Source organism: Squalius cephalus, assembly GCF_949319135.1.
Source record: "Squalius cephalus genome assembly, chromosome: 1".
Classification (NCBI taxonomy): Eukaryota; Metazoa; Chordata; class Actinopteri; order Cypriniformes; family Leuciscidae; genus Squalius; species Squalius cephalus.
The window spans coordinates 18,101,836-18,122,504 of NC_137122.1; the positions used below are offsets into that span (position 1 = coordinate 18,101,836).

At 38.9% G+C, this 20,669-nt stretch overlaps 1 protein-coding gene across 1 annotated transcript; it reads left to right on the plus strand.

Moving 5' to 3' along the window:
- Nucleotides 1-105: 105 nt before the first annotated feature.
- On the plus strand, nucleotides 106-20,537 carry LOC307171150 (major histocompatibility complex class I-related gene protein-like; the record flags this gene model as incomplete). The annotated part of the gene is made up of 7 exons (XM_079892601.1): nucleotides 106-265; nucleotides 817-1,089; nucleotides 2,295-2,582; nucleotides 2,668-2,949; nucleotides 7,677-7,808; nucleotides 16,575-16,845; nucleotides 20,291-20,537. Exons 1-7 carry the CDS (start codon nucleotides 184-186, stop codon nucleotides 20,535-20,537), a joined length of 1,575 nt encoding a protein of 524 aa, XP_079748727.1. The 5' UTR covers nucleotides 106-183.
- Between the last annotated feature and the right edge of the window lie 132 nt (nucleotides 20,538-20,669).

Here is a 20,669-nt window from a genome sequence, read left to right on the forward strand (position 1 = left end):
CACTCTATAGTCTGTGCACGATTAAGAGATTCACTGACTGCCTAAACCCGCTCTGCCTAAAGCCATAGTTCGATTTGCTTGTTGGCAAAAACTTAATTCTGCTGTTGGCAATTATTTCCTCCAGACTTTGGCGAAGGAACGATGTAAACATCAGTAAAATTCACCCTTCAAGGCGTTTCAATCATGGACAGGAGTGTTGCAATGAAGGTTTCTGCTCAGCTTTGTGTTTTTCTTCTTTATGGGACTTTTCCTTCAAATCAAGCAGGTAAAGGACGAACTTTTGCTGCATTTATCAGAGAACCAAAGTGAAAGTAACACGTTTGCGCTTCCTTATCATAAACGGCTTAGTAACGACATAATTAAAATTTGATTACAAACTTATGCAAACATTGTATATGAAATGTAAGATAATTAAATGTAGGCAAGTTTTGACAACTTAATCCTGTTGAACCTGTAATAAGTTAGCATGTTTTATGTTTAAGCGGATTCTAGTGAATACATGAAAGTAAGAATCTTATCCAGATCTTATCTTATAAGAATATTATCTTTATCCTACTGGATAAAGAAGTTTATCCAGTAGGATCTTTTTTGATTATGTTAGGATTCAGATTTGTGATTAATAATGTCTCTCGAAGACTTACAGGTCTGGCTTTATATATTTTCTTAACAGATTATAAGATTAATTGTATTTGTGTATTTCTGTAACAGAAATGTTTTGAAACTATCCTGACTATCCTTCAGAAACGTACCACTTTTATCACATTTACACTTAAGTGAATAGTTATTTCATGCATATTTTATTGCTCTTCATCACAGAGAAACACTCTCTGTATTACATTTACACTGCTTTGTCCAAACCTGTGGATCTGCCGGGCATCTTTGAATTCACTGCTATGGGTCTGCTAGACGACAGACAGATTGACTATTACAATAGTAAAGAAAGGAGAAAGATTCCCAAACAGCCCTGGATGAAAGAGAAAATGCAGGAGGATTACTGGGAGAAAGGCACTCAGTCGAGAAAGAGCAAAGAACAGTGGTTTAACGTGAATGTCCACATTCTGATCAACCGCATGAGACACAATGAATCAGGTGAGAAACATTCATGCTGTTTAACCGGCTTACATATTAATTCAGTAGGGGTCAAAGCACTGAAAGTGCTGGAACTCTAATGTGTTTGTACTGACTTTCTTCTTTTCCTTCTAATGGATCATTACTTCAGAACATTAAGGGCTAGATACAAACATATTTTTTTCTTGAATCTTTTAGTCATGTATCTAATTTTTTGTTCACGTATTTCATTTAATTTCTGACTATAAAATATTGCAGCCAAAATTTGAAATTTTCCAAAATACTCCACTGACAGGGGGCTGGATTGCTTTTTAATTACTGTAAGTTTTCAGCACTTGTCTTGGCTTTCCATGCCTTTTTGCGCCTCCCTTTCTTCATGTGTTCAATACTTTTTCCCTGTGTCATTTCACATTATTACACATAACTTCATTTCTGAACTTATTTTTGTTTGTTTCTTTGTATGTATGGCTTACTTGGATTGTTACCAACATCTGGTGAAAATTTCATGTCAATAGCACCTTTGGAAATATATTTACTGAGAAAAATTATGACATGTTCAATACTTATTTTCTTATTACTTACCCCGCACCTCAATACCTTGCTGAGTTAGTGCAACTGCCCGGACCCTTAGATAATTTGCAATAATTTGCTTGTCGTACCCAAGTATAAACTCTCTACTGTGGGTGGTAGGGCTTTTAGTGTTGTAGGCCCTAAGCTACAGAATAAGCTGCCCACTAATCTCCATGCCACCCCTAACCTCCAGACCTTCAAATCTCTTAAAACTCATCTATTCACCATGCTCAGTAAATAATGAATTTCCTCTTTAATTCTATGTCTTCCACTTTTTCATTTTTTGTTATATGCTTACTTTATCGAAATGTATGTTTTCTTTGATTATATAACTTGTTAATTATTTGTAGTTATTGGTTGTCTCTGTCTGCTCGTCTGCTTGTCTGCTTGTTATAATAAGCAGATTGATTGTCTCTGTCTGTCAACTGTTTGTATTATTTTGTGAATCGACCTTGGGTTCTTGAAAGGCGCTATAAAAAGTAACATATTATTATTATTACTGAAGGTTCAAGATGGACTTTGCTATAAAAACCACATCATAATATACATTTAAATCATCCACATGAGCCAATATTGCTTGTACCACAATGATTGATGCTTGCAGCTATTATTTTTAACTATTTATCTAATCTCACAAACATTTATGTCCATGTCAGAACTTCATGTTATTCAGAGGAGAGTTGGTTGTGAAGTAGATCAGCAGGGAGATGAAGTGAAGTTTCTCAAAGGTGTTTCTGAGTACGGCTATGACGGAGAGGACTTCTTGTCTTTTGATGATAAAGAGTCTCAATGGGTCGCCCCAGTTGACGCAGCTCTACCAACCAAGAGAAAGTGGGACAATGTGCCAATCCTAAACCAATACACCAAAGGCTACCTGGAGAAAGAGTGTGTGGACTGGCTCAACAAATTCAGAGAATATGGAGACGAGGAGTTCAGAAAAACATGTGAGTAAATGTGTTTGTATTTGTTGATTATATGAAGCTGTAATTGAGATGGAACTGATTTACAAACCGGTCCCTTTGTTTTCAGCTCCTCCAGATGTTCATGTATTTTTAAGGAAATCCAATGACAAAACCAAGTTGGAATTCACCTGTCTGGCCACTGGCTTCTACCCCAAAGACGTGACGATGATCATTAGGAAAAATAACACATCTCTTCCTGAAGATGAGATTGAATCCACAGGAATTAGACCAAACCATGATGGATCCTATCAGCTGAGGAAGAGTGTGGAGATCAAGGAGGAAGAAAAAGATGAATATGATTGTTTTGTGTCCCACAGAACCCTTGAAAAACCAATTGTCTTCAAATTGGGTAATTAAAGCAGTTCCATATCCCTCAGTCACGTTCTACATTACGTCAGAACTGACTGACACAATCGGATCTCGTCTGAGAGCCCAATCACCTTTGAGTGGTAACAAAACATGTAACACTCTGTATATATGAGTATATAAGACAGCATTCAACACTCACTCAGTTAAACTTTCGCTTCAGAGCCGAGCAGTCATCATCACTCTGCTCTTAACAATCATCGTTTGTGTGAGCTGAACAAGAGGGAAGCACTTTTGTGTATTGGTGTGACGGCATATCAGCGGAGGTCAAAATCTGAAAGAGCAATTGCACAGCTAAGTGCAGCGAATTAACTAATTTGAATATTAAAATTAAAATGAACAGCATTACAAGAGCATTTCCCTAAAAGAGTAAACATGGGTGATGGTGCATCTTTTTCAAGATGTCATTCCACCAGTAAGTTTCTGGTTACGGTAATTTCCTGGTGTAACCGGTCCTACTCTACTCTAAAATATTTTTTTTTTCTGGCATGGGAGGCACGCGCGCTGACAAGGACGCTAAAGACCGCAGCCGCTAGCTCACCTTTTGAGGCCAGAGGAGGGAGGTTTACATGCACAGTTCTTACTGGCCTATGTCTGTTACACTCACCCCCCTAAACCTCACTCCCATCCAGGTCACGACACCAAATGTAACTGGTCCTACTCGACCCGTTCAAAGCGGGATTCGAACCATGGTTTCCAGAGTGGGAGGTGGGAGCACTTACAAAGACGCTAAAGACCGCAGCCACTAGTGCGGCTCTTGAGACCAGGGGATTGAGGTTTACACACACAACTCTTACTAGCCTAAATCTGTTACACCATGGTCACCACAGAGAACCACTTCAGTTAATAAACAGGGTGATGTGCCTGGCTCTTCCACTCATGTATTGCATCGCAATGGGGGAACTAGCATCTCATTCGGGGCTCTCGAGGAGGACCAGATGTCAATTGCTGCATCGGAGGGCGGGCTTGATTCCTCTGGGGATGAAGACTCAGCTGTGCTGCCCCCTTTGGGGAGAGTAGCACTGTTTGAATCTGACCCAGAGTTGAATGCCATGCTTTCCCGGGCCGCCACGAGCGTACGGCTCGAGTGGAACCCCCTCCACCTTGTCCCGAACGCTCGCGGTTGGACGATTGGTATCTCGGCGTGGGGAATTCTGAACAGCATTGTCCCACCGTGGGCAGGGGCAGCGGTTGTGGTGCTTTACATGGGGATCCCATTGCGTCAGTCAGTTCTGATGTTACGTCAAACGTCTGACTGATAGGGAACGTATTGATTACTAATGTAACCCCGTTTTCCTGAAGGAGGGAACGGACACGTTAAGTCCCACCACCACAAAACCATGTACCACCGCATGAATAGCTGGGACCACGTCTTGGTGTCACATGCCTGTCCTGTCTTGTGCTGCACATGGGTGTTTTGTTATTTTGGGCCATGTGCTCGTGTCTGTTGTCTAGCATCTTGTTATCTGATTATTGGTTAATTTGTCCCACCTGTCTGTCTCGTTACCCTCCTTTGTTTGTTCCCCTATTTAGCCTCCTTGTGTTTGTAGTCTTGTGCTGGTTCGTTGTCCGAGGTTTCCTGTTCCTGGAGTCCTGAGTTTTTGAGTTTTTGTACCTTGTCTGCACCTTGTCTGCATGTTACTAATAAATTTCCTCTGCATCTGTATCCTCGTCTCACATTCATCGATTCCGTGACAGAACGAACCAGCCAGATATGTGGATTCAGCGGAGTGAAATTTTTTCTGGGGAGGATAAGGAATCTTCAATTTCCTTGTTCGAATATGGTGCGCTCAAAGAACTATGGAGGATGAGGGGACCATGGTAGACGGTGATCAGCAGAAAGGCAAGCCTTCACCGCTGGTCCCGAAACGGAGGAGAGGAAGGAAGAACCCCTCTGTGACTGTTCCGGTGGTCCCGGTTCCGGTGGTCCCAGTTCCGGTGGTCCCAGTTCCGGTGGTCCCGAGTCCAGTGGTCCCAATTCCTGTGGTCCCGAAACGGAGGAGGAGAATGAAGACTTCCTCCATGCCAGTTCCGGGGGTCCCGAGTCCGGTGGTCCCTGTTCCGGTGGTCCCAGTTCCGGTGGTCCCAGTTCCGGTGGTCCCGAGTTTGGTGGTCCCAGTGCCGGTGGTCCCAGTGCCGGTGGTCCGGAGTCCGGTAGCTCCAAAACACAAGAGGAGGAAAAAGGCTCCCTCTGTAACTGTTCACGTCTCGTCTGCCCAGCCAGAGACTGTTCACGTCACGTCTGCCCAGCCAGAGACTGTTCATGTCACGTTTGCCGAGCCTGTGTCACCAGACAAGATGGCCGCCGCAGAGCCTGTGTCCCCTGACAAGACGCCTGCTGAAACGTTGTTGGATTATTTTTCGACGCTATTCAAGATCCTAGAAATTCCCAGGAATGTTCACGTCACATCTGCCGAGCCTGTGGCTTCCGACAAGATGGCCGCAGCCAAGCCTGTTCACGTCACGTCTGCCGAGCCTGTGTCTTCGGACAAGATGGCCACCGCCGAGTCTGTGTTTCCGGACAGGATGGCCGCCACCGAGCCTGTGTTTCAGGGCAAGATGGTAGCCACCGAGCCTGTGTCTCCAGACAAGATGGCCGTCGTCGAGCCTGTGTCTTTGGACAAGATGGCCACTGCCGAGCCTGTGTCTCCGGACAAGAAGACCGCTGGGCCGGTGCCTGTTTCTGTTCCTGAGCCGGTGCCTGTGTCTGTTCCTGAGCCGATGCCTGTGTCTATTCCTGAGCCGGTGCCTTTGTCTGTTCCTGAGCCGGTGCCTGTTCCTGAGCCGGTGCCTGTGTCTGTTCCTGAGCCGGTGCCTGTGTCTGTTCCTGAGCCAGTGCCTGTGTCTGTTCCAGTTCCTGTGCCGGTGGTGTCTGTTCCAGTTCCTGAGCCGGTGGTGTCTGTTCCAGTTCCTGAGCCGGTGGTGTCTGTTCCAGTTCCTGAGCCGGTGGTGCCAGTTCCAGTTCCTGAGCCGGTGGTGCCAGTTCCTGAATCGGTCGTTCCAGTTCCTGAGCCGGTGGTGCCAGTCCCAGTTCCTGAGCTGGTGGTGCCAGGTCCAATTCCTGAGCCGGTGGTGCTGTCTCCTCCGTGGCCGCCCGAGGGGTCGTCTCCGCCGTGGCCGCCCGATGGACGGTCGTCTCCGCCCTGGCCGCCCGATGGACGGTCGTCTCCACCCTGGCCGCCCGATGGATGGTCGTCTCCGCCCTGGCCGCCCGATGGACGGTCGTCTTCGCCCTGGCCACCAGATGGACTGTCTGCTCCGCCCTGGACTCCTGAACTTTGTGTGCCTCCCGGGTCTTCTGAACTGTCCATTCCCCTTGTCGCGCCCTGGTCTGTCCCTCCCGTCCCGCCCTGGTCTGTCCCTCCCGTTCCGCCCTGGTCTTATGGAGCGTCTGGTAGCCGCTCCGTAGGGAGGGGGTAATGTCACATGGCTGTCCTGTCTTGTGCTGCACATGGGTGTTTTGTTATTTTGGGCCATGTGCTCGTGTCTGTTGTCTAGCCCCTGCCATCTAGTTATCTGATTATTGGTTAATTTGTCCCACCTGTCTGTCTCGTTACCCTCCTTTGTTTGCTCCCCTATTTAGCCTCCTTGTGTTTGTAGTCTTGTGCTGGTTCATGTCTGAGTTTCCTGTTCCTGGAGTCCTGAGTTTTTGAGTTTTTGTACCTTGTCTGCATGTTACTAATAAATTTCCTCTGCATCTGTATCCTCGTCTCACATTCATCGATTCCGTGACACTTGGCTCCTCAGCGCAAAATTTAACTGAGTGAGTTTTGCACGCTGCCTTATATACCCTTATGTAATTAATTGCCATACAAATACCATACCCTTAATTGCCATGCAAATCCTGTATTGTTACTACTGTAGGTGATTGTAGGTGATTGAGCTCTCAGGCGAGATCCCATTGTGTCAGTTCTTGAGTCAGTTCCCCTTAAGGGAACGGGAGCTATATTAGTAATCAAGACGTTGGACATAAGCCCTATTCAGACGGGACTAGTTTAACATGGAAAGGTGGGGTAAAGTAATTGGTACCAGAGCTTCTCAGTGATTTTAGTCCCGTCCGAATATACTAATCCCGTGCAAATAACCCACTGTAAAAATGTACGTAAATATTCCGTCATTTCGTGTTTAAAAGTAATTTTCCTCAGTTTTTCTAGTATGGAGGCACTTGAAAAAACATTCAGTTGCGTTCTAGACGCTGGGACAAGTCTGTGGCAAAACACAAGTATTTTCTACATAACATTCAGACAAAAAAGAAGATCGAAAGCACTTGTTAGAGGCACGAAATATCTTTTAGCGTTAGGTAAGTGCCTATTATCAACACAATTCAATCTGAAGTTAATTAATTCATCGTTCGACAGGACATAACTGTTTTATTTTTATAAATATCGGTAATGTTTTTGTGCATGTGATATCAGGATGCAACGTAATGCACACATGATGACAGGAGTGACGGCGGTGTGTAAGTCGAGTTACCCCTCCCACTTCTGCTAGTTTTACTGAGATATCTTATCAGGTGCAAATTGGCCATTACATAAAGTTACATTACTCAATCTACCCTTGTAAAGTTAATCCCATCCGAATAGGGCTTTAGAGACAGAAATATCATCTGATATGTAAATGGTGTAAGATGGTGACTTCCAGTTCTCACCTTTTTGTTTTTGAAATCCTTAAATAATTAAAACTATTTTTAATTTGTTTCCATTTGTATAGATGGACCATGCAAGGATTGCCCGGTTGAGGCTGCCACTGGTTGGATTGGAGCTGTGATTAGAGCAGTGATTGTGCTTGTGCTGGCAGTTGCAGCTTTAGTGCTTTATGTACTTATAAAGAAAAAGATAATTGGTGAGTAGTGACTAATAAATGATGATCCACACATCTAGGCCAGGTGAACTGGAGACATATGGGAAAAATGCCTATAGGTATACGTGTGTGTGTGTGTGTGTGTGTGTGTGTGTGTGTGTGTGTGTGTGTGTGTATGTGTGTGTGTGTGTGTGTGTGTGTGTTTATACCACAGCACTGTAGATGCACTTTGACATTTCAATGTTTCTTCAACAGGACGATGAATCAGACATCATTGCAACTGGCTCTCGGGAGGATCTTAACCAAGAGGTAATTATATTTTAAATGGAATATCAGTGCTGTTTTAACTCATTTTTGTTTCTCCATGGGCTCTAGTGTAGCACCAACTGTCCAAAGCTTGATTTATTTTCTCATGTAACACATTCTGAGTTGATGCATTGTGTAAACAATACACTTTTGCCTATATATGAACAGTCTGCCCATACAGGCTATTTTGAACACATTTGCATAAATAGGCTATAAACTGATAACCTGGTAATACCAAACTCTGCTACAGTACTTCGCTTTGCTTCGTAGACAGAGTCTGGAATAGCATAATAGAGATGTGTTTTCTCTCTCGCGGGGGGTCGCTTGTCTGAAGTTTAAAATCATTGGTTACCCGTAAGCCAATCACATAACGTTTGGTTATGGCGTGTGTTATGCGCATCTCAGCCGCATCTAACTTCCACTGTAAACACATGTATGATGCAAAAACAAAAACTATCGAGCGAAATACCGGAGTGAACATGGCTGTGAATGACTTTTGCAGATTATGTGAAGTAAATCTACGCATCCACGGTACAATCAGCGTCTACGTCACGGCTCTCAGCCCGCCCTCTGTTCGTTGATTGGCCGGCTGTTTTCAGGCCGGAGGAAAACGGAAAGCTATTACGCTGCACTCAAAAAAAAAATTGTGCCTAAAAATAAGATTTATGTATTTGAATTGCATAACAAATTCCCATGCATTTGGATTACATAGTTTTAACATAAACCAATCAATAATTTGAATGTGATTCATATTTTTAAGTCATATCTAAATGAAACAGATAAGATTTATGTACTTGTATTAATAAACTGAATGTGATTTATATTTGTCAGTCGTATGTAAATGATACAGGTAAGATTTATGTAATAGTACACAGAAAAACGCCCATGTTGAATTAACACTGCTCAGTGTTCATATGTGTGCACACTACAGAGTTAAAGTGGTGTTGAAGTTAATGAGATATTTAAGTGATGATTGAGCATTAATTATGAACACCTGCTGTTAACAAGCAGAATCACTGAAGGAAAGAGAAACACAAGAACTACAACTGACTTCAGCCACAGTCTTAGATGAAATCAACTGAAGAGAAAAGAAGACATTAAATCTGTGAAGATCTCAGCAGAGGAGGATTAAACAACTCCACAAACAGCATTACCAGCTTCACTTATTACTAATCAGACTGACTTTATTTCATTTCCGTTTGAATGAAATCAATAGTTGTATTTTAAAGTCACCATGATGGTGGTTAGCGTTTGCTTTAGTTGGGCTCTTGACCATTGACTCTTTAATATAACATTTTCTCTGGCTGCTATAATTATGTGTTTATAAAACACATTTGTTGCAGCGAAAAAGCCAAGAGAAAATGAGATCAAGTGATATTGGCTGTTTATTGATGAAGGTGTAATCATCCTATTGTGGCCTGAATCACTTATCTTTTTCAATGTCTAATGCTTTGATTATTGGGATTATGTGATTTTGTGATTTTGTTTTATTTATTATAGTAGCTGTGTGACCTGACAGCATTAGATCCAACAGTTAATCAAATAATATGAAGAATTTTAAAAACATTTAGTGCATTAAACTTTCTCTTCTACATTATTACTTAGCCATCAAGAATCAGTGTATGACTCTCAACAATGGTGACAATCAATGAAATGCTTCATACTGCAGTGCATGCTGGGTACCACCAATCAAAACTCACCCATATCTCCCAGCATGCATTGCGGCATTAATAAATTATGCATCAAGATTTTTTTGTATCTTTTGTCACCATTGTTGAGATTCATATGCTGTTTCTTGATGTCTGTGTGAGTCGAAGTAATGCCATAGATTAAAAAAGGTTTTTGTGCACTAACTATAAAAAAAAGTATATTGTTTGATAAACAACACTGTTAGATTTCATGCTGTAAAATCAAATGGCTTCTGTTATGAATAAAACAATATTAAAAAGCATTAGACACTGAACAAGATCAGTGAATCAGGCAATTACATGATGATGACTTTGTCGTCATCATCATCAATAAACAGCCAATATCACTTGATCTCTTTTTCTCTTGGCTTTTTCGCTGCAACAAACGTGTTTTATAAACACATAATTATAGCAGCCAGAGAAAATGTTATATTAAAGAGTCAATGGTCAAGAGCCCAACTAAAGCAAACGCTAACCACCATCATGGTGACTTTAAAATACAACTATTGATTTCATTCAAACGGAAATGATATAAAGTCAGTCTGATTAGTAATAAGTGAAGCTGGTAATGCTGTTTGTGGAGTTGTTTAATCCTCCTCTGCTGAGATCTTCACAGATTTAATGTCTTCTTTTCTCTTCAGTTGATTTCATCTGAGGCTGTGGCTGAAGTCAGTTGTAGTTCTTGTGTTTCTCTTTCCTTCAGTGATTCTGCTTGTTAACAGCAGGTGTTCATAATTAATGCTCAATCATCACTTAATTATCTCATTAACTTCAACACCGCTTTAACTCTGTAGTGTGCACACATATGAACACTGAGCAGTGTTAATTTAACATGGGCGTTTTTCTGTGTACTATTACATAAATCTTACCTGTTTCATTTACATATGACTGACAAATATAAATCACATTCAGTTTATTAATACAATTACATACATCTTATCTGTTTCATTTATGTATGACTTAAACATATGAATCACATTCAGGAGTATTGATTGGTTTATGTTAAAACTATGTAAACCAAATGCATGGGAATTTGTTATGCAATTCAAATACATAAATCTTATTTTTAGGCACAATTTTTTTTTTGAGTGTGTCTCAGACTGAGTACAGAAGCGAAATGAAATTGAGCGGAAGTACGAAGTCTGACGTAGTCAGGCTAATAAACTGATGCTTAGAGGTCTCCATTTATTAAAAGAACATATAGCCAAATGAGCCTACATTGTCATAATATTATACCATAAATAAAGTATTTAGCAGATTCACTCTTCGTTAAAATTGTGGTTATCTCTCCTGAAAGCAGTGTTTATGTGGCTGTTGGTCCTGTTAGCAGCATGAAAAATAAAACTTTTATTCAAATTGAGAAAATATTATAGAGAGTGTTCAAAGAGCGATCTTCTAATGATTGAAGCTGTCAATCACAGATGCTGCTGTGCTCAATGCTGCAAACTACATTGTTGTCTTTAGACTTCAGACATCAACCAATTTAATGGCATGATGCCAAAATGACTGAGGCTGTATCTCTGCAATACTTGGTATATTGTATATTTTCATTGTCACCTTACTCTAACCACACCACATCAATTTGGTAACAGCACCGCCTATTGGTCAAAAGTGATAAGAAATTTCATCATATTACAAGTGATTGTATTTGTGATTTTTTTTAAAGCATTTTGACTAAAATAATCTAAAAATGTCTTTTATTACTCATTTTTGCAGTTGCTCTGAAGCTCCCAGCCATCCTCGCATAACTCACCGTGCCTTTTTTGTGCTTTGATCCTTAATTGCTGCTTGCAGCTCTCTTGTTATCATGGTGTGATATACATTTTTATTCCAGCCAGCATAATACAATACATGTGGAAATATTTACTCTAGCCAGCTTATACCATATATGTTGTTAAAGAAACTTCAAGTTGCATATCATCTTCTTCCTTACTGCTGAAGAACGAGGTCAAAATGACATTTGCAGAAAGGACAGTTTGTTCTTTCCAAATACAGATAAGCTCGCTTGGACTAAGAGCAAAGGTGTTGCATTGGAAAATCTATATTCAGTTGTTTTAATTACATATGTGTGTAAGTGTGTGCATATAACCATGGGGTGTTAGACTAAGTGTGATGAGTTTTGTGTATATAAGCTGGGCAAAAACGATAAGTCGGGGCCCTTCCATATCAGACTCTGACTTATGTGTGAACTGCCTTTCTTGCAAGAAATAAAGTTCTACATAACTTAACTCTAGTCAACACACCACTCTGTCTCGGAGCGCGATTTCAGCCGTTGAGACTCAGCAACAGGCACGGTGACGGTTCCACTCTGCCCTCTTATTCCTCACATATAATTAATTACATATATATATATATTTAAAATATATATATATATATATTTTGTAAATTAATTTAGTTTTACTAGAATAAAATCAGCTTTGCAACTTTGCATGAAAAACTCGCGACAGGCGATTAACTAAATTACGTTACTAGCAGCTTGTATGTAATTGGTTGAAATATGACTGTACGTCATGACGTTAAGTATTCTTTTTTCAGTCAACTTCTACTCTTTATTCATAATAATCTGTATTCATCTAAGACACCTAACGCGCTTGATCATTCAATCAATCATGGATTTAAGGAAATGGTTTACCACGACCACCTCGACAACAGTGAAAACTGTCATGCCTAGCACAAGCACCACCATCAGTGATGTCGACAGGCCAGTGACAGAGGCCAGATGATGACTCTTGCCCAGATGATTTGGGAAAAGATGAGCCTTTGCAAATAAGACTAAATTCGTATCCCATACGCTTATTTGGCACCAGAAACAGATCATTTTTACACGTGTGGTTTCAGAAAAGAGATTGGCTCGAGTATTCAGTTAAAGCAGATGCGGCCTTCTGCTACCCTTGCAGAAAATTTAGCGCTAGAAGTGCTACGCAGATCAAGATCGGGCAGCCGCAGAGCGGACTTGACCCAGTATTTACAACCAAAGGCTTCCATGACTGGAAACACGCTGTGGAAACAAATAAAGGATTCAACAGACATGAAATGTCCAAACAACATTTGACTTGTTATAGTAAGTTAACAACAACAACATTTTTAGGAGTTATTATTGATGAAAGTTTGAGTTGGAGAGGACACATAGACTATGTTTGTGGCAAAATTAACAAGTCAATTGGTATAATAAGGAGGATTAGTCATCTTGTTACTCCAAAATGTCTCTGTATCCTGGCTATATTACAGTTTAATTTATCCGTATTTGTCTTATTCTAACATGGTGTGGGGGAGCACATTTCCTACAAAGCTACATAAAATTTTAATTCTCCAGAAACGGTTTGTCAGGATAGCGGCTCGTTCAGGTTCCTACACATCTTCAGCTATGTTATTTAAGAAACTGCAGATTTTTTAAATTTTTGACATTAACACCTTCCAAATATGTGTTTTCATGTACAAATTATTTTCTTCGGAAGGAAAGATTCCTGGTCAGTTCATGTTATACTTTAAAGCTAACTCATAATACCAGGCAGGTAATGGATCTCCATCCTCCAAACTTTACCACATGTAGAGGCCAATTTTCAATAAGATTTAAAGGTACACAGATATGGAATAGATTTTCTCATGTGGCGAGACAATGCACCTCAGTAGAGAGTTTTAAAAGAGTTTTAAGAGGTCTGCTGATGAACTAGTTTGTGCACTTGGTTGTTTCTATATTTTTCATTGTATTTTTATTTTACTGAGAAGTGCTTGTTGTTTTATCATCAGTATTATCATGACATATATATATATATATATATATTTTTTTTTTTAGTAATGTTCGCATGAGTTGTACTATATTGTGTTTGCATTCTTTAGTTATTTTTTATCTTTCTTTGGTGGAGGCTTTAGATAAGCCATACTGGCTTTTTGCCTTCTCCGGCACTGTATGCATCAGTTTGTCCTTGGTGTTGTACTTCTTTTAATTTGTGCAAATAAAAAAATATATATATATGTGGAAAGAAAAAGTAAGCCGAATTGATAAAGGTATCTCGACGCTACTGTATGCAGAACAAATACAGAGAAATCGATACTACATGTCTTCTCTTATTGATGTTGTGGAGTTTCTGGTGTCCAATCAATTACCCTTGAGGGGTAAAATTGAGGCCTTTGATCATATGGATGAAGGTAGGAGTGGACTGTTCATGTCATTACTGGAATTCAGCATCAGGAAGGACCCCCAGTTGACTGAAATTATGAAAACAATTCCAAAAAATGCCACTTACACAAGCCATGAAATTCAAAATGAACTCGTTGCTGTAATGAGCAGCATTGTGACTGACGCAATAGTGAAAGAAATCGGCGATTCGTGGTTTACTGTGAAAGTACACTCTAAAAAGAGATGTGTTAAAAAACAACACACAAGATGTGTTGATGGCATTTTGACACATGTTGTGTAGATTTTTAACACACAATGTGTGTTAAAATGTAACTCTGGAAACACTCTAAAAAGAGATGTGTTAAAAAACAACACACAAGATGTGTTGATGGCATTTTGACACAATGTGTGTTAAAATGTAACTCTGGATAGAATAGCACTGGGTGGAGGGCAGTTTTTATGAAAGAAAATTATAGGTATATTTTATATGGTATCCCATAAAATGCTCTAAAATAAATAAAGCAATATATTCAAATAAATAAATTAAATCTTAATTCATGAAAACTTAAAGATTAACGGTTGTTTTTTTTTTCAGCCAATCACACCATGCCTCTTTTTCAATGTCTTTTTCAAATGCTGCTTTCACTTGTTATTAATAACCAGATTAACTTTATTTCTGTCAGACTCTACAGAAGCTCGTATTGAGAATTAACAGGTTTTGGTGTTAACGATTCATTAAATGTTTCATTTAAAGTCACCAGAATCGTGATTAGTGTCAGCTTTATTTGGGCTCTTTACCCTTAACTCTTTAACATTAGTTTTCTCTGATTGCTGTAAATGTGTATTTAATTTAACACATTTGAAACAGCAGAAATAATCATGAGAAAAATATGCTCCGATGATAATATTATCATCATGAACATGTAAGATTGTTCAGCTGAAGCTCAGAAAGAGTTTTATATTTGAATGAAGAGTGTAATACATAATAGATTAGCATAATGCGATTATCTTAAAATTAATTAATAAATACACAGTTCGTACAGAATCTTACAGTCTAAGGTATCAAACAGACATCAAGAATCAGCGTATGAATCTCAACAATGGTGACAAACAAAATGCTTCATGCAGCAATGCATGCTGGGTGCCACAATAGTGCAAATCTCATCCATGACTCCCAGCATGCATTGCGGCATGAAGCTTTTCATTTGTCACCATTGTTGAGATTCATACGCTGATTCTTGATGTCTGTGTTTGACTAAATTCTGCTGCAGATTAAAATTTTCAGAAAACATTTATTTTATTATTCTGCCCTACTGGACAGCATGATATAGTGTCACAGGATAATTATAACTAACAGCACATAAATAAATTAAATGTGCACCATCCATTTACTCATAAACCTGATCAGATCTGCACTTGTTGATTATGACATCATCAAGAAACATCTGATCATATTTTCACTTGCCATAACAAATGTATTTTATTAAAATACAGTTAAAGCAGCCAGAGAAACACTAAAAGAAGAGTCAAGGGTCAAGAGCTCAAATAAAGGAGCCATTAATCACGATTCTGGTGACTTCAAATAAAACATTCAGTGAAACATCAACATCTAAACCTCAGTTAATTCTCAATAAGAGTTTGTCTATGTAGATTCATGATGTCTAAAACATCCAGCTAATAAAATGTCCAAACAAACTCTTTATTAAACGTCACTGGACTCCATAAACACAAGTTAACAATACGTTTCAGTGTTCATCCAAACACTCAGTTGTAAAAACACAGGAAGTAACTCTGGCAAATACACACCGACTACAGTCACATGTGACACATATCTGACACAAGTTGTGTAACTATAACACATTAGTGTGTAAAAGGTTTCAACACACTTCTGTGTAAGAGGAATAACACATTAGTTGTGTTAAAGGTAACACAAAATGTGTAGTCCTTATAAACACAGAGATGTGTTAAGAATCGACACAGGTTGTGTGTTAAATTTGACACAACATGTGTTGTCCCTGAGCACACTCACTACATGTGTTAAAACTGACACAATATGTGTTAAAATCTACACAACATGTGTTAAAATCTACACAACATGTGTTGTCCCTGAGCACACACACTACATGTGTTAAAATCTACACAACATGTGTCATTTTTAACATCTCTTTCTACAGGTTGTGTTGTTTTCAACTCCTCATTTTGAGCGCTGACACTCACCATCACTGTGAATGGTATGCAGTGTTTGCTATGTTCTCAAACAAACAGGCCAGTGGAAATACAAGTTATTTATATACATAGATTTTGTCAGTTGCTACATTTTAATAAAATTCAAAGTGCAAACTCGGTTACCCTTTATTTCTTCATGAACTTTTGTCAAAAGCAGCATTATCAATTAGGGGTTGAAGTGTGAATAACTGAATAATGTCCAGTACAGTGAGTCTGTCCAGTCATTGAGCTTGAAACATTGTGTTGTACTTTGTGTGCACATGCATTCTGTTCTCGACTATTGATTAAACGGTTAATATTTTTGCATCTGGCCCTTTTGCTTTATTTTTTAAAATGACACAATTTGTGTGTTAAAATGACTTACACATTTATTGTGTTAAATTTGACACAACATGTGTTGTCCCTGAGCACACTCACTACATGTGTTAAAACTGACACAACATGTGTCATTTTTAACACATCTCTTTTTAGAGTGTAGACGGAACCAGGGACCCTACTGGAATGGAAAACATTTCTACTTCAATGAAAAAACACTGGAAATTACAGAACGACTGCTTGTGATGACCATCGCAAATTCGGGTGATGCACAAACCATCACAAACATGATACTTTCAGAGCTGTCCAAGGCAGGCTTGAATGCGTCTAAGATTCTGAGTCAAGTGTACGAAGGAGCCGCGGTGATGTCGGGGAAATATGGTGGAGTGCAGCGACTTTTGCAGGAAAAAGTTGGCCGAGAGATACCGTACGTACACTGTCTAAATCACCAGCTGCACTTAGTTGTTGTGCATGCGTTATCTGCTGAGAAATCCATTCAAGATTTTTTCAGCATATGCAACGCGCTTTATAACTTTTGCCGTAAACCCACGGTTGCTCTGCAATATAGAGGTGACAGACTCAAACGTTTACTTGACCAGAGGTGGACAGGCCATCTGGCTACTGTTGCCGTCATCGTCAGTTCATTCGAGGACATTACATCAGTTCTTGAGCATGTCAGCTCTGCAAGGACTTATGGAGCTGAAGTTCGCATGGAGGCAGTTGGACTGTTAAGGGAAGTGACAGATGAAAGCTTCATTTAAAGTTTTCTTTAAAATAAAATTTGCATATAGGCTATTTGAATTTCAATCATTTAAAATTGATAAATCAATTCTCATTTCAGTTCGATAGAATTTTATGAATTTTAAATGCACGAATGGACTTAATATTTTTTTAGTTTTTAAAAGCCTTTTTCAAGATATGTGTTTCAATTAACAATTCCATCAAAATTAATTGAATAATCCTTACATATTACAAATCAAGAATTTTAAATGAGAAGCATACTAGAGCTTAATAAAATATTTTGTATAAATCTTAAATTATAGCCTACATTTAAACTTTTTATTTTATTTATTTTAAAACTATTTTAATTTATGAATACGACTCCCATAAACTAAATGGTCCATTCCCTTTTTGCTTAATATAAAAATGCTTTATAATGGTCAAGTTTTTTACTAATTATTTCATAATATGAATAATGTGTAAGGATTATTCAATTCAATTTGATGACATTTTACTATAGCCATAATCGACATCTTTAAACTTGAAAAGGGATTTTTTTAAAAAGGCTGTAAAAACAGACTAAAGCTAGTCGTAATATGGGTTTAAATAGCCTGATTTTATTTAGGCCTTTTTTTTTTTTTTTTTAAATGTCAAAAAACAAACAAACAAAAAAAACAGCAATTTCATTTAACGCAACCTTTAATTAAATCGTTGCCACCCTAGGTTCTTTTGTTGCTCAATCCTGCCAATATCATTCTGCAAGGAGGGGATACAGACCTTTTAACTGGGATGAAACTTGTATCTTCAGCTGCCGAATGTGTGCGCAATCTCCGCAGCGAAGATGAATTCTGCATTATCTGTGACACAGTTACAGAGAGCACAAAAGATACACCTGTCTCAGCAAAACGGAGGCGACAGGTAAACAAGAACCTGAGTGAATAAGTAGTTGAAGAAACAACTGGAGCCAACATCATTGATAAAGTGGAGCTACGCAGGCTGTACTTCAGTGCTTTGGATCATATTCTTGGTGAAATTGAGGTGCGTTTCAGTGAACGTAATTCAAAGTTTGCCGCAGCACTTGCCGCTCTTGACCCAGAAAATGAGACCTTTTTGGATGTAAAGTCCATAAAGGCCATCATGGATTTAACTAATTCTACCATTGTGGAAACGGAGTGCATTGTTGCAAAGCAATATATCTCCAGAATCAAAGAGGAGGAAAGCCAGCAGATGATGACTACTAGAAGACTTCTTTCTGAACATCACAAAGTACTCGAAGCAATGCCTAGCGTTTTGTCTGCACTTAAACTCGCTGTCACATTCGGGGCCTCTACCGCTATGTGTGAGAACTCATTTTCTGTGCTCAAGAACGTTTTCACGGACAACAGCAAGTTGCACGAGCTGAGACTTAAGTGTGTGGTTCATTGCTCGTAAGGAACCACACACGTAAGGCTCAGCTCGTGCAACTTGCGTTTGAGCGGGACCTTACAAAGAAAATGCGTAACGAATGGAAAGACCTCGTTCTGAGAAAGTTTAACTCTTCCACTCGTCGACTGCAGCTTTTATAAAGGTAGGATGTGTTTTTGCTTTTTTGTCTTTGTTACTATATTGATTATAGCCAGTGCTGGTCCGTGTTATTTACGAGAATGCTGTAGGCTGCGTTGCTCTGTATCGTTGCGTCTGGTAGCCTAAATGGTGACTTGATGGTTGTTGTTGTTTTAATTAAAAGTGGGTGTATTGTGGAGGTATGCCCCCCCAGTGACACAACAAGGCCCCCTCGTTCCGTATGTCCTGGCGCCAACCCTGCTAGTAGGGATAGTCTGACTGGATCACACACAGGACAAGCCTGATACAGAGTCAGAGGAAGATTTGTAATGGAAGATTTGTGGTATTTGTCCTTGTCAACACTAACAGTCATGACAATCACTATATTTAAGGAGTGTTGCTTTAAAAAAGTTGAATTATACTCCCTCTCTTTCTGTTCCATTATGTCATATAATCTGTATGTTTTGATGCTTTTTGTATAAGCAATTGATGTTTTTAGTTGAAGAGAGCTGGTTTTCCAGACATTGACTATTTCTACCTCTGAAGACTGGCACATTTGCCGAGGTAAAATAATTGTCCTGTTTGTTCTATTGATATTGTCTTATATACACTAGTACGGAAGAGTATTGCATTCACTTGAGGAAAAAAAATCTACTCTGTTTTTCTGAATTAATGACTTAATTATCTCAGAATTACGAGATAATTTTTCATGAATAAAAAGTTTTTGTTCTGTTTTTCTGAATTAACGACTTAATTATCTCAGAATTCTGAGATAATTTTTTCTTGAAATAAAAATATTTGCTCTGTTTTTCTGAATTAATGACTTAATTATCTCAGAATTCTGAGATAATTAAGTCAGTAATTCAGAAAAACAGAGCAATTTTTTTAAATGAAAAATTATCTCATAATTCTGAGATAATTAAGTCGTTAATTCAGAAAAACAGAACAAAATATTTTCTTATGAAAAATGTTCTCATAATTCTGAGATAATTAAGTCATTAATTCAGAAAAACAGAGCAAATATTTTTATTTCAAGAAAAAATTATCTCAGAATTCTGAGATAATTAAGTCATTAATTCAGAAAAACAGAACAAAACAATTTTTTTCATGAAAATTATCTCGTAATTCTGAGATAATTAAGTCATTAATTCAGAAAAACAGAGTAGATTTTTTTTCCTCAAGTGAATGCAATACGCTTCCGTACTCTTGAATGTCTTTCACTGTAAAATATTTTGTTCTTTCACATTGACTTAAGTTATATATTTATGCAGTGATCAGTGATTCTTCAAATCAAGATTGATGGCATCAATGAATGTCTCTGTTATGTGGGATCCATTTGTTCTTAAATTACACTAGTTTATTCAAATGGTTTCAGTTGTACTGCTTTTACCTTTATAAAACAATAATATATAAGTCTACTTTGTACTGTTTCACTCAGGGTTTCAAAGGATGGTACTGGTACAGCTTCCCATGTTTTGTTACGGAGAGTTATTTTGGTTGCCAGTAAGCCATGTAAATTTACAAAAGTACCGTAAATCAACTATAATTGCATCATAAGCATAAGCATCATATATAAGCAGCAAAACAAGAGCGTGTCAAGTGTTTTCAAGGAAATCCACTGATGAAACCAAGCTGAAACTGACCTGTCTGGCCACCGGCTTCTACCCCAAAGACGTGACGATGATCATTAGGAAATATTGCACATCTGTGCCTGAAGATCAGATTGAATCCTCAGGAATCAGACCAAATGATGGATCCTATCAGCTGAGGAAGAGTGTGGAGATCAAGGAGGAGGAAAGAGATGAATATGATTGTCTTGTTTCTCAGAAGAGCATCAAAGAACCAATTATCGTCTGATGCTTGAAGAATGCACTTCCACGAGTAACAGCAGGAATAGGCGGTTAAAGTTTTCGATGCTTAATTTGATTTGATGACAGTCACGAGACCGATTACTCGATCCAATCATGTTGATGGATAAAAATAAAATTA